Source organism: Tachypleus tridentatus, chromosome 6, assembly GCF_004210375.1.
Source record: "Tachypleus tridentatus isolate NWPU-2018 chromosome 6, ASM421037v1, whole genome shotgun sequence".
In the NCBI taxonomy this organism is placed as follows: Eukaryota; Metazoa; Arthropoda; class Merostomata; order Xiphosura; family Limulidae; genus Tachypleus; species Tachypleus tridentatus.
The window spans coordinates 93,848,985-93,863,724 of record NC_134830.1 but is presented as its reverse complement, the minus strand read 5'-3'; the positions used below and the strand labels follow the sequence as shown (position 1 = coordinate 93,863,724).

The window sequence follows — 14,740 nt, the reverse complement described above, 5'->3', positions numbered from 1 at the left end:
CAATGAAACTTAAGCCTACTTCTGTATACTAATGGTATTGCTATGCTTAGTTTCATTTTAAACATAAAAAATGCACTTTATAATATAGAATAATAATCAATGTTGTCTGCTTTTCATATGTTAGCTCTCATAGTTTTTCTGGCTTTCTAACTATGCAATAAGAGCTATTAAAATTCAGCTAAGCTCATTGATGTGTTTCTTATGGGAATAAAGTTTGAACTGAAAAAAGAAAAGTTTTATCTAGAAGATCATGTAATATGATACATTATTTGATAGAGTAAAACTCTGGCTTTCTGTTAGTTATAATATTTTGTTGAATGCTCAATATTTTTTGTTGATTTGTTTGAAAGGTTTATTTTTATTCTTTATTTTTTAATAACTGTGGTCATGTAACAGCAGAGTAGTTTAACTAAGTTTTAACCTGAAACTATCTACTTGACCTTAAAATATAAAGAAAAATAACTTTATTACTACCAAGTTTCGTTTATCCTTTGTATAGCTAAAAAAAATCAAGTTTGTGTTGGAATGTTTGCACTGTTTTTCCTACTTCCTGACCTTATAGAATACAGTGAATAGGTTCAAGAATCCTACTTAATCTCTGTCAGAGTGCACATATAATTTTGTTCATAATAACATTTAATTTTTCTATGTAGTTTTTACTAAAAATGTGATAAAGTATTACTTCAAGACTGGTGAAATAAGTGAAAAGTAGGTACACTTTGGGAGTATAGATAATTTTCATTTTAGTTAAATTCTGTAATATTATTAGTCATTCAACAATGTTTTCCTATCATTCTTGAAGGGCTTTTATAGTAGTTGTTCAATAAATGTAAAGGTACAAACTAGTAAAAGTTATCATGCAACTGATAAACAAAAACAATTGTATGTACAATAAATATAAATAATTTAAAAACAGCACTTATGTAAAACATCTATGTATATATAATTAAAAGGAATATTACATTAACATCTTATGCAATAAATAGTTATTAAAAACAGGAACTTTATCTAAAATGTTTGATGAGCTTAGGCTGTCTCTCAAGAGTGTCAGTTTCTCTAATTTAACAAATGTGGCACTTCTATTCTGGAAGCCCCCTAATCAATTCACTACACTAGAGATGGGAATAGTATTACTGCTTGGACTCTCATAGGAACAATGCTTGGATGGCACTCATTTATTATGCAATTTATCAACACATAACTTTATTCCAGTGCAATTCGTTTTTATCACAACAGAAAAAGAGCAATCTCATTATATTTGTACTATTATATTATATTGTTGGTTTTTTAATATATGAACAATCAGTTATTGTCTAAGAATATTCTGGAGTCCTATAACTGTGTTTAAAACTCATTTATCATTGTTTCAGGGCTCATCTAGATAAACTTATTGAATACTGTGACATAGGAGTCAAGGAAGGAGCTACGCTAGTATGTGGAGGGAAACGGGTGAAAAGACAAGGTAATTTTTTCCATATTAAATGAAAATATTACTATCTCAATTCTTAATTTTTCACTAATTTTGTATGAATACAAAACTTGAAGCTAGTTGTAAGCACAAAGAATACACAAGCTAAATTCTAGTTTTTGAAGTTTTTTAACAGGTTATGAGTATAAAAACATTTAACCTTTAACTCTTTACTAATTCTTTTTGCTAGATTACTCTTAATATGTTAATCATGTGAATGAATGAGAATCATAATTAATGAAGCATTAATATATTCTTGTCATCATGAACTCAGTGAAAATAAATATATATTATATAATTTTATATTTCAGCTGCAGCTTTCAAATGATTCATGTGAATTTCTACAAAGTATACAAATCAGAATAGGTTCAGTGAAACCTGAAGCACCTGAGTTTTTCATTCATACTTACAAGATGGTACTACTTAAATTGAAATATAAACTTTTAACATTGTTTGATTTACTGTTGTATTTAAGCCTAAGATATATACTATTTTAACCAATATATTTCATGGTAGAAGGCATTGTGAACTGTAAGCTTTTCACCTGAGACAATTTAGAGGTAAAATGTGATCTTCCCAAAAGATACAGCTCATATTATGAGACTCGTAATGTAAAGAAAACATTATGTTATCTATAATTATATATAGATTTATATATACTTATATAAACTTTATATATATACTTTATAATTTTATTGTGACTGTGTGATGGTAGGTGAACTGCCATGTTTCACCCTTCTACAATTAGTAAAGAATATATCTGTATAATTAGTTTTTCTTTGCTGTTCATGCCCAAAATTGTTCTGTACAAGGTACTACTGAAACCTACTGTATTGGGAACTCAGGTATCTGTTGGAAATCACAACTGTAGGAAAACTGTTTCAAATGTTCTGCAGTGTATTTCAAACAAACAACTATTGGTAACATATCTCTGCAACTTTTCTTATGCATTTCAGATACATATACACCTAGCTTTTGTGAAAACTGAAAGTCTTTCTTTTTGCTTGGTTTAATTTTAAAATTCTTACTGATTTCCTAAATTGGACACATTTTGGTGCTATTTATCAGGAACTAGTTACTGCAGAGGTTGTGGTTAGTTTGTATCTTTCATTCCTCTTGATTATTTCCCTCCTGTGTTCCACATGGTATATTTTTCAAGAGTTGCCTCTGCCCATTATGGAAAGAATTTCAATAGAAAGGATGATAATCAACTGAATTGAGCATTAGATCAGTTAACTTTCAAGGTGCAGGTGAAAAGGTGTCAAGAAAATGATGCAGCTTGTTCATGCTGAAATCAGTTGGGGCAAACTGTTAAGCAAGCTGTGGAAATTTAAATCTAGAACAATTGATGGTGCTCACTGAATAGCTTTATCAGAAATACTCAGAAACAAATTTATGACAAGTATGTTATTTACTGTCATGATGCATGAGTGGAGCCATTGTGGTGGGCCTGCTATACGTAATGATATCTCAGCAAATAGAAAAGGTAGTATATTCTTATTTTGTATTTTAGCTTGGCAATCTAAATTGTAGACTTCATACATTTATGATACCCACAATACAACCTGAGCAAATGCAGAAGATGATGTACTATGTGATACACTCAAAAATAAATATTTAGCAGTTTTTTTAACTAAAAATTAAATAATGTATAATATATACTAAAATTTGAATTACAAACTACCATTTGATTTTGAATTTATGGACATACATTCATAAAATACTAGTTTAATAAAGTTTTGAATGTAAGTCTACATAACTTTATGATGTGAGCTCTGAACCCAACATGTCCCCATAACTGGACAATAGTAAGACTACAGACTTGAAATGCTGACATTTTGGGTTTGATTTCTGGTGGTGAACAGCAAATAGCCCAGTGTGGCTTTGCTCTGAAATAAAACCAACCTACCAATCACTACCCATATGGAAAGTGTTAAACAGTTTTACTATGGAATATCTGGAGCCATATGAACTGTGCAGCTGGAGAGCCATTGTTCCAGAGTTGAATCATCAAATAAATTGGTAGGAAACTGAACTTTTTATTGGGAAGAATTTAAGACTTGTAAACAAGATGCCCACAAAAAGTTGGCTACATGTGATGATGATATATGGCAATAAGATCTAAAGTTTATCCTAGCATGACAGCAGTAGAATGAGAGATTTCTTTCTCCATAAATTTGTAAGGTGACTCCTAAGTAAGTGTAAGCAGAATGTTATAAAATTTTAATTTTTACCAACTTGTCAGGACAAAAAAAACCCTCACCAGCATCCTTTAATAATGTATGCTGGCCTTGTGTTTGCAGTACGCTGCAACAGATGGTGGTACATCATATCTTGGTTTAACTTGAGTAGCAAGTGTATTTCAAATGTGCTGTGTTGTCGAAGTAGATAGAGGAGTATCTTAATCCACAGAATAACAAAGGAAATGTCTTATAGCTTTGGACATTTTGGTCATTTTTGACATAGATATTCTCTTCCTGTGCTTGTGTAAGAATACAAACATCCTGAAAACAGACATTGAAAAATGTTTGTATAAAGGATTTTTGCAGGTAAAATTTCATAATAAGTTGTAATAAATCTGATGTATGTTATTATTATCTCTCCAACTATACATTGGAGAGCTATATTTTTAACCATAGAACTACCAAGTCACTACTTTTTCTTTTAACTTTCATACAATTATTTAATACCAAGAATTGCTTTTTGTGTATTTCAATTACAATAAAATCTACATAAATGATGAGTTAATAAATATCACAATCCCAATGAATGCATTCATGCCAAAATTAAAATCAGTAGTCTATGATAAGATGCTACAATTCATGTTGTGCAAATGTGTATAATATAAACTTTAAAAATAATTTATGAAATGTTTTATCAAAGAATATGCATATTTTTTTAAATATAAAAACTTAGAACAGCTTGAGCCCTTTTTTAGTAAAAGAATTCCAAAGATAATTCCAAAAGAAGTTCCTTCAGTTATAAATTGCTTTTCAGTATATACTTGTATATTAAGATCTTAATTTAAACTACTGAAATTTTTAATAAATAAGTGAAAGCTATCTTAAATCATTATCATGTTATGTAAATTTAGAGTGTAATATGCAAATATTAAAATAAGTCTCCTATATATATATTTCATATTTGAAAATTTTCTGACTTCTGTTTTGGAACATACTACATCCAATTAGAATTGTGTGCTAAATTTAACCTCATCTTTTTTCTTTTTTTTATTTAAGGGAGGGTCTGTTAATTGAAACTATCAACTATTGTATTATATTCTATTCTACTTTATTTATGTGAACTTCTCTGTAAGGGAGAAGACAATTTTAGTATTTTCTAACAGGGTCATTTTTTTGTTTCGAAGCAACCAAGATGTACAACTGAAGTTTTGTTCTTGTTTCAGCATATTTAATTTTTTATCATGTTTTCACCAACTTTGATTATTTCAACACAGTTCAATCCTAAGTAAAGGTTATTTTACTTCAAACACAAAAAGTAAAGTTTTTTATCAACTGACAATCATTCATCCTTATATTTATTCCTTTGAACATAGATTTTGTTTGTTTTTTTTCCTATTTTGTCTTTTCGATTCCACCTCCAACAATCACCAAATCTGTTCTTCCACATAATAGGTGTTCATATCACCAGTATTGTGAACACTAAATTTGAAAGGTTAAACAGTGGAATAATAATTATGACTAGTAAAACATTTAGTGCACATATTACACTTTAGAAAACAAAATAAAAACACAAACAGCATGGTAGGATTATAAAGTAATATTATCAGTAAAATAACTCTGTACCATTATAGAGAATAAAAGTAAGATATAAACTTCCATCTAACTCTATTTCTGATACTAGTTTATATTAAGTCAATTTTATATTTTGCTTAATCCTTGATACCAGTCAATCTTAACCTGTGAACTTTTTAACAGATTTAATTCATGATAAAGTTCAAAGTAACTAAAACATTCACATGACATACTTGATACCAATTAAAGGTAACACATAAACCACTGACATAATTTTACTCATGGTACAAGTTTAGTGTTACGTAAATTTAATAAATTAAATTCATGGTAGTTAAATACGACTGTACTTACTTACAGGCTTTTTTTTTGAACCTACTGTCTTCACTGATGTACAGGATGATATGTACATAGCTAAGGAAGAATCTTTTGGTCCAGTGATGATCATATCGAAATTTAAAGAAAGGTAACTGATCTTTTGAATACATACGCCTTCAGATTAGAGCTGGGTGATTTAATTGATTGCATCAGTTGGTCACAGTAACCGAAATTGTGTTTGAATTGACTCATCAAATTAGTATTTTCACTTATTGCTGTTTTTGGTTAATTGAAATTACAATTAAACTGGTTATTCCAACAGTTGATTCATCAAACTTAAGATTATAATGATGGTCATGAAAATAATCAACTAATTGAAAGTGGAGTTTCAGATTATTACTATTTTTAATTATTCCAATTATCCAAGTAATTGAAATATCGCTATTATATTATATAATGAGGTACTTACACTCTGCTCAATTTTAACATTATAGTTTTTTGTTTCTTTTAATTCAAGTCTGTTTAGCTTTGGTCATTATTAGGGCAATGCTATGAAGGCAGCCATTGTCATTGATTTTACATTGCTAACTAGAGGAAAGACAACTGGCAAGCAGCATAAGGCACAAACAGCATTTTTCTTCTTGAACTGTTAAACAGAGAGAAAGCAATCGATTGAACACTAGTTATTGATTAGTAATTACCACAACTCACATAACTGTACTTAAAGGAAGGTATATGACATAAAATAAAAATATTTTAATAATGTTATTGAGATGCAATAAAATTCATTTGTAATGTTTTATTGTAGATACTTGAGTGGTGAAGATATTATAAAAATCTTGTTATAGAAAAAATTTCCCTATTTTTTAATACAAAGCAGCTCGTAATCTGAATTAAACAAATGTATTCACAACAAACCATTCAGACCTTTAAAAGCATAATCCTGAAAACAATGTTATGAGATGTGTTGCTGTTAGGACTTTAAATAAAAATCAGTGTTAACAGTATTTGAACATACTTACATTGAGATTTACTGCTTTAATATTAAAAGTTAATCTATTTAAGTGTAGAAATAGTCAGGGGCAATTCTTTATTTTATCTAAGTATTTAAAATTTAGTAAATAGCTGGATGCATAGCTTTTGTACTGTCATATTTTTCTCTTTAGTGAGATTGATGATGTCATTAAGCGGGCTAATAATACAGAGTTTGGGTTAGCATCAGGAATCTTCACAAGAGACCTGTCGAAGGCTATGTACATTAGTGATCGTATTGACGCTGGAACATGTTTTATTAATTGCTATAACAAAACTGATGTAGCTGCTCCATTTGGTGGATTTAAACAATCTGGTTTTGGAAAAGATTTAGGTAAGCACTTTTGATTTCTTTAGTAATGTGATATATGAAAATAGTGATAAATATTGCAAAGTTAGGTGCAGCCAAGAATGGCAAAGGTAAAAATATTTTAAGTATTGTTCACAGAAATTGCTTCAGTTTGAATAATAATTATAATGGAAGTCAGTTGAAGAAACTTGAACAGTGATGTTTTGAAAGTGTTATCTTATTGTTTGTCTAACTTTTTTTTTTGCAGGAGAAGCAGCTTTAAATGAATACCTTCGAATTAAATGTGTGACTGTTGAGTACTAATTACAGATCTTGTGATGAACAGTTTATAAAAGTAAGTTCTGCTGGATGTTCTTGTTAAATATTACCATTTAAAATAAATTTATATTTACTGTCGAGTTAATACAGAGTTGGGATTGCTTTTGAAGGTTGTAAATTAAACATTTCAGCAAAAATAGCTTTAAAACTTTATTGTAATGGAAACAGTGGGAGTACAGACTGATAGTTAATCTGAAACATGCTGGTCAACTTAGCTTTCCTAGTGATGTTGAGACAGAAGTAAAAAATGGATTAATTTGTTGATTTGAATCCTTTCATATGGGCACGAAAGTTACCTTTAAAGGTGATTTTAATTCCCAAAGATGTATGTGGCTGGATACTTAAGAGAAGGCACTGCAAAAAATGAATGAGTCAGAAAAGTAAATGTGATACTCACAATTAACCTGAATGAAAGACAGAAGAGGAGTAAGTTTATAAAGAGATTAAGGTTGGTAATGTATAAACTCAGGCCAAAAGAGTATTAAAGGAGATAGTGAGATCAAACAGAATTCAAGCTATACCTCATAATTCCAGAAAAAGCGGAGAAAGAGTCAACCAATATGGGAAAATGTCTGTAGCCCTCAGTACACCAAACTAGTTTTGGAAATGAACAAAAATTATGAGAAGAACATCATTAAAGTAGATATTTGGTAGGGACAAAGGAGATAAAAGGGGTAGATGGTGGATGTCTGAGAAGTGATGAAGAAATGTAATGCCTTCTTGCAAATATCCAGCTAAAAGAAAATTGGCAGACTTCTGTAAGATGAGAATGGCAGGAATCAAATGTCAGACTTCAACAAGAAACTGAGCCATGATCAGAGTTGCAGTGACTCTAGTTAGAAATTTTATTGAGCACCAATGAGGAATTCTCCACAAGGCTTAGGTGCAAAGTTTCCATACTACCACAAAACATTAACAAAGTCAGGAGAAAGTTTTATTTCATGAGGAAAAGCATAGATTTTATGGTATTCACCCAGAAAAGACAGGAAAAGCATGTTGGATGACTGGTATGTGTTGTGGGAAGTTGTTAAACTGGAATTCTTTATTATTTGAGGCCATTTGTAATTTTGGATTTAGATATAGAGATGGGTTTTGGATTTCCATTCATGGTCTATGTTTAGCTGAATTATTAGCAGTGGCTAAGGTTTTGCTAATTTTAAATAGTTTCTTCATTGTAATCATATGAATTGTTATTTATAACAAAAATGTATTTGGTTTCTTCAGGCTTTGTTTTACCCAATCACAGAGTACTAAATCACTGACACTTACTTTGAAATTTAGTTTTGGTAAAAAGATGATCAGCAGTGTGCATTAAAAATAAGCAGCTTCTTATTAAAATGATAAATATTTATGTATTTGAAGGCCATTCAGTGTGATATAATTTGCTTTAAATAGGGAATATTAACTTACAATGCCAACAAATGTTAATTAAGTTAAACATGTAAAAGTCAAACATCCAAAAACCAAAGAGTGTCATTGATCACCCTGAGGAAGTTGTAGCTTTCACCATGTTAAAAAATTATTTTTAAATGGAGGGTTTAGAATTTCACTCCATAAAACAGGTTGAATGCAACTTTAAGTACTGCTTTTGTCTAGAAACATTTTGCTTTAGCATAGGACAACCCTAAAATATGAATACATCTGTTTACAAGAACTACTATTTCAAAATATGGAAATGACTTCTTTGATTTTTATAACATTTAGATATGGGTTTATGTCAAATGAATTGCTGTGAGAGATGTTCTGTATGTCTTCAACAATTGATTGCGATGCTGAAAGTAACATTTCTGAATAACTGAAAGAATTAAGGTAATCTGGGATCAGCATTAACCTTATTTCAGTAGATTGCAATGCATTGCAGAACAGTAAAAATATGGATGACTGTTAGATTTCACATACAACAGATCTGCAATTAAATTTTTGTCAGGGTTAAAGTATGATGCATTATGACCTAAAATAAAACCTTATTAGCCCATACACTGATACTTCAGATTTTAATATTGAGGAAACTTCACAATAAGAAGCATACAGTTGAGTAAACATTAGCTTTGGTGTAGACTTACAATTGAAAAACTACAAGTGAAAGAGGTACATTTTAGAATCTAGAAATTACAATAAAAACTACTTAAATTGATCAAGAGAGATATTGTATTGTGATTCATAAGTTTGTGATTTTCTGCATTTCTTTAATGTAGTTATAGCAGTTGATACATTGTGAATTTTTAAGCTACTTTTGAATATAAAATACAGAAAATTTACTTAAGAAGCGAAAAAGTTTCAGATATTTTCAAAATTTTAGGAAGAATGTGGCATTCATAGGATTGATACATAAATTGTTACTATTGTCCCTTGATCAAGCAAGTGTTGAGGGTACATTTCCATGTATAAGGAAGAAAGTTACAACTTGTTATAGAAAAACTTAACTGTTGCCATGGTTATTAACAATTGTGTTCAGATTGGTAGATTTCAAACTTTGCAGTTCAAAAGAAACTTCTAAAATATGCTCATTGCTATGCAAAAATATTGAGTATACCTCGATGAGAAAAATAATAAACAAAAAAGCAGTCAAGAACACAGTAGGTACATCAAGGAAGAACTTAAACAGGCTGGTATTAGCTTGTTTACCATAGATGTAGATAAAGCATCAATAAAAGCCAACAAACTTAAAAGCTTTTCTCTTATTGCAAAAGCTAACATAACGTCATAGAGCACAAGAAAACAAGATGTTACAATTGAAAAATTGGCTGACAATTGCAGTTTGTATTATGCTGTAAAATGTATCAAGATTCAGTACAAAACTAAAACATATTATTTCAGTTGATACACTTTGAATTTTTAAGCTACCTCTCTAAATAAATTAAATGTCTGAACAATTTTACTTTTTATTTTCCTATTTGTAATATGTACTAGTTGAGTGGTAATAGGTGTGAAATTTTGATGAGTTAGTGTTTTTTTTTTTTACTTTAACCAGCTTAAAGTGTAGAAATAGATGCAAAATGACAATGAGAATTGGAAATTTTATTTACTTTAACTTACTGTTAAAGCTGTGGTAACTTTATTTAGTAGTTAAAGAATGCTTAACTCTCAATATAGGCTCAGTGAATTTGACTGACCACATGGCATCTTTGTATTCATTCAATGTCTTTTTTAGATATAATACTTCTAACTTTCAATATATTGTATATATCTTCACAAAATTTGTCTGTCTTTCACGTATAATCATTTTTAGTGACTACTTTTAATAAAGTAAACATTTGTCCCTGAATATATTATTTGTTTTAAATATTGTCAATGCAAAGTAGTTTTCATGTTAAAGTTAAAAAATACTTTCCTCATTTCAAATTTCCTTTGTGCAATTACTAAAACCTCCTAAATGTATTTCAAACAGTATATTTTTGTTATTTTCTCTACCCTATCTCAAAAAGTTATTGTTCAGGTTGACTGATTTTGTATTCACAAAAAACAACGTTTAAATAAGTTTAAATTACCTACATTTTTGTAACCTAAGTAGCTGTAAATTTATATCAGTATATATCTAATTATAATTAAATTTTATTATTTTATTGCCCTTTAAATAATGTCTAATTACTGTCCATGTCATTATAAGTTGTAAATTACTTGGGGAATGTGTAGCTCATGTTATGGTAATGAATCACATTACCCACAAGTTGCTCATGTGTGTTACTCATGAAATATTTTTATGATATTAATATTGTTTATTTTACTTAATCTAATCTTAACTAACTTTTTACATATTAATCACTTTATATTTATATATATAAAGAATAAACATGAAAAACAAGAAATACTTAACCAATCTTATTTTTTCTTGCTGAAGAGATGTTGACTATTTTTTTATTTAATGATAGTAAAGCACTTAATAATTTTTATTTAATTAAATAATGCGCCAAACAATATAGACTAAACATGCAAAGAATAAACACATTCCCTTAACTCTCAGTTTTTCTGGCTTTCTGACTATACAACAAGAGTCATTATAAATTCAGCTAAGATAAATGACCTTTCTCATGGAAATTATATTGGTACTGTGAGAGAAGTTGACATTTAACTATGCAAAACATAACATTATACAATATATCATTTCTTATATGAAAACCTTGACTTGCTATTGATTATAGGTAATATAACTAAATGTAGGGGAAGATGTGACAGGCAGGTATGGCAGGAGGGGTCTGATATTCTATTAGAAAGTTCTGTACAAACAAATTTGAAGACTGAAAAAACAATGCATGTCTGGGCAATGAAGATTTTTTTTTGGAGAGTAATTTACATTTTGTTCTTTTTTTGAGAGGTTGTTGATAAAAGGGGGAAGGTGACATCCTGAGAGAAAATGTGTCACACTAGGGGAATTCAAGATCTTTTTATAAAGATTCTATTGTTCTCTGCCTTGTAACATTGAGAACTTAAAACTTGTATATGGTATTAACATATGGATTATTAGCTAAGATTTTGTGCTATTCTAATTAGTATAATGTAAAAAAAAGTAATTTAATAAAATTTTGAATGCAAAGTAAAGGATACTATGGCAGTAGGGTTAATTTTAAAGAAATGGCATTGCCTATTCAGTACTTGTATCATTTACAACAATTAAATGATACGATACAATTCAAAATATACATAAACAGTATTTCTTAACTGAATCTTTTTACATTATGTATAATACAGTCAATATCTTCAAATTGAAGAATGCTGTTGAAATTCAAAAAAGAGTAAATATATTTAATTGAGTGTGAAAACTAAGTGTAACCAATAGATTTTTGTAAACTTTAACTAATCTCATGCTGCATAATTTAGTATAAAATAATTGTTGTTACTGACTTCTTAATATACTTTGTATTTTTCATTTTACTTTTGTTCACCTTCAGTTGTCTTTTCCAATTCACATCTAGTCACTTGTTTTTTTCTGCTAAAGTTCAATTGGGCCAAGTTATAAATGTTCAGTTAATTAAAAATTATCATTTCCTTAGTAACAGATTTACTGTTATACATTTATTTTAATATCTATGTTTTTCAGTTTAATGCATGTAATGATATATTCTTAAATGTATATTGCTCAAGTTTCACCTGTTCTCTAAATTTATAAGATTCGTGTGTGTAAAAATCACCAATATATTTTTAACAAACGTAATAGTGTATCTTTGAATATTGTTGCCAAGTTAATATTTTAGAATATCACCTAATGAGCATAAAAGTTAGTCATCACAACATGCAGAGATGATAATTTTAAAATATTGTTTGTTTGTTACAGTCAGTATAATATAAGCCTAGGAAGCCACAATTGTGATAAATACTTATTAACTGGAAAACTACAGATATTTGACCAGGAACATTTTAAAGATTTCAAACATTACAAACTGCAGTGAATTAATTTCTGACATTAGTACTTCTAGAAAGACACTGTATAATTTTGGCTGTGAAAAAACTCACGTGTGAAGAATAAAATTAACTAGCATTCCCATCAAATGAAGTGTATCTGTATATCAACATGAACCAATGAGTCTCATCAACCAATGACAAAATATTCATTTCCAGACCAGATAGAAAACTTAGTATTGTTTGTAAGTTTGTAAAAACTTTTGTACATAATCATTATTTGTAATAACTGTTATTTGTATATTAAAATATATTTGTGTTAAGAAAGAAAACTGTATCAGTCTCATTAGCAAATATAATAAATTTAATATGCATCAACATTTAATTAACTTCAAAATGGAAATTAATAATGAAATTGTTTCACAAGGCTTGCAAGCAGCATGTGGGTAATACAATTCAATAGCATAATGAGACCTGTATGTGACCCAAGATTTACAATTATAATGGCATGAATAGTATTTAGATGTGGTTCACAATTTAATTATAAATAGATATACAATGTTATGAACTTAAAGTTACTGGTGGTAAATGAATGCAGTTTCATATTACTGTCTGAAGTCATTCTAGAAAGTAAAAAGGGTAATTTCAATTTATTTCAATCTTTTGGTGGTTACAAGGTTGGTCATATTTACAGATCTTGTTTAGAGTTAGGGTAGAGAAAATAAAGCATGAAATATAAAGGTTTACTGAAAAAAAACAACCTTTGAAATGTATTTGAGAGGTTTTAGGGATTACACAAAAGAAAACATGAAAATTACTTTGCACAAGAATTATTCAAAACAAATGTGCCTCCCATTAACACAGTGGTATGTCTGTGGACTTAATGCTAGAATCCAAGTTTCAATACGTGTGGTGGCCAGAGCACAAATAGCCCATAGTGTTGCTCTTGCTTAACTTGAAAGAAACAAAAAAACACACCAAATATTCAATATAATCATAGACAAATCTTTATTTTAGTTTATTAATAATACTTCATGAAGTATGGTTTCTTTATGTGAAAGACTGCCGAAGTTTGTGAAGATGTACACTATGCTGAAAGTTAGCAACGTTCCACATATGTAACATAATAGTTGTATTAAGATATGATTTTCCCCTGGTATGGCACATGTAACATATTTTCTCTGGTCATTTTATCTTCTCTATTTTGTCCTCCACCCCTTGAAAGAGTAAGGAATTAAATTTCTCACTATAGAATCATTATTGCTCAAAGAAACTAATTTTTATAGCCTTCAATTTTGTTTGGTTATACATCTATCAATGGAAAATAAAATTCTTCTTGCCACACTTAACTATCACATTCTTTCTTTCAGAATATGTCAGTAATTCTCTCTTGCATTTAATTATACATTACATATAATGAATATAATTGTTTTATTTAGTTTAGACCATTTATATGTACCGAAGTTTGTGAAGATACATACACTATGTTGAAATTTTGAAGTATTAAAACTATAAAGATTTTAATGAGTACAGAAAGGTCATGTTGAAAGAGTTAAGTTAAAAACAAAAAGATTGGGAGCAGGATGTGGAGAGGAAAGATCAGATCTATTGGTCAACACAACCAAGGTCATGGAATGGATATACAAGTAGCAACTTAACACTGATCATAATAATGGATAACTCAATCAAGAAAGGCTTGACTATATGGGCAGGTAAGAGTGGAGAGATGGGCATTTAATGTTTGAATGGTCAATGACAAAAACATGGCAGTTAAGAAAAAAATGTGCAACCTACAAAGATGTACTTGTTTGTTGAACCAAGGCAGTGAAAAACCAGAGAAAGATCATACTCCTGACAAACTTCCTAAACGTCTTCACAGAAAAGACAGGTTTTTTTCAAACAACATCAGTAAAACTTTTGGGAGACTGAAGGCTCATCTGATTATCTATATTCCAGGTTAAAGTATTATGTTTTTCAATCGCAAAGCACACCACTTAGCTGGTAAGATGCATCCCTTGAGTGACTGTTAATGAAATGGTATGTAACCAGGCATAGTATGAAATAATTAAACATAGCTCACATTGGAGGAAAGAAGTGGAAGTAGATTCTTTTTTTTTTTTGTTTTTTTTTAGCACAAAGGCACATAATGGGATACCTGTACCATGTGCACTAGAGGTATTAAAATCTAGGTTTTAGAATTATAAGCCT

At 29.3% G+C, this 14,740-nt stretch overlaps 1 protein-coding gene across 8 annotated transcripts in view; it reads left to right on the top strand.

Annotated features, from left to right (window-relative positions):
* The window catches only part of LOC143253063 (mitochondrial 10-formyltetrahydrofolate dehydrogenase-like), a 93,078-nt gene that overhangs the window by 76,881 nt on the left and 1,457 nt on the right, over positions 1-14,740 (top strand). For all 8 annotated transcript variants that reach the window (XM_076506239.1, XM_076506241.1, XM_076506244.1 and 5 more), the window contains 4 exons: positions 1,371-1,462; positions 5,581-5,686; positions 6,705-6,904; positions 7,128-7,214. In XM_076506239.1, the coding sequence (XP_076362354.1) occupies positions 1,371-1,462; positions 5,581-5,686; positions 6,705-6,904; positions 7,128-7,183 (454 nt within the window). In that variant the 3' untranslated portion in view covers positions 7,184-7,214. The remainder of the gene's footprint in view (positions 1-1,370; positions 1,463-5,580; positions 5,687-6,704; positions 6,905-7,127; positions 7,215-14,740) is intronic.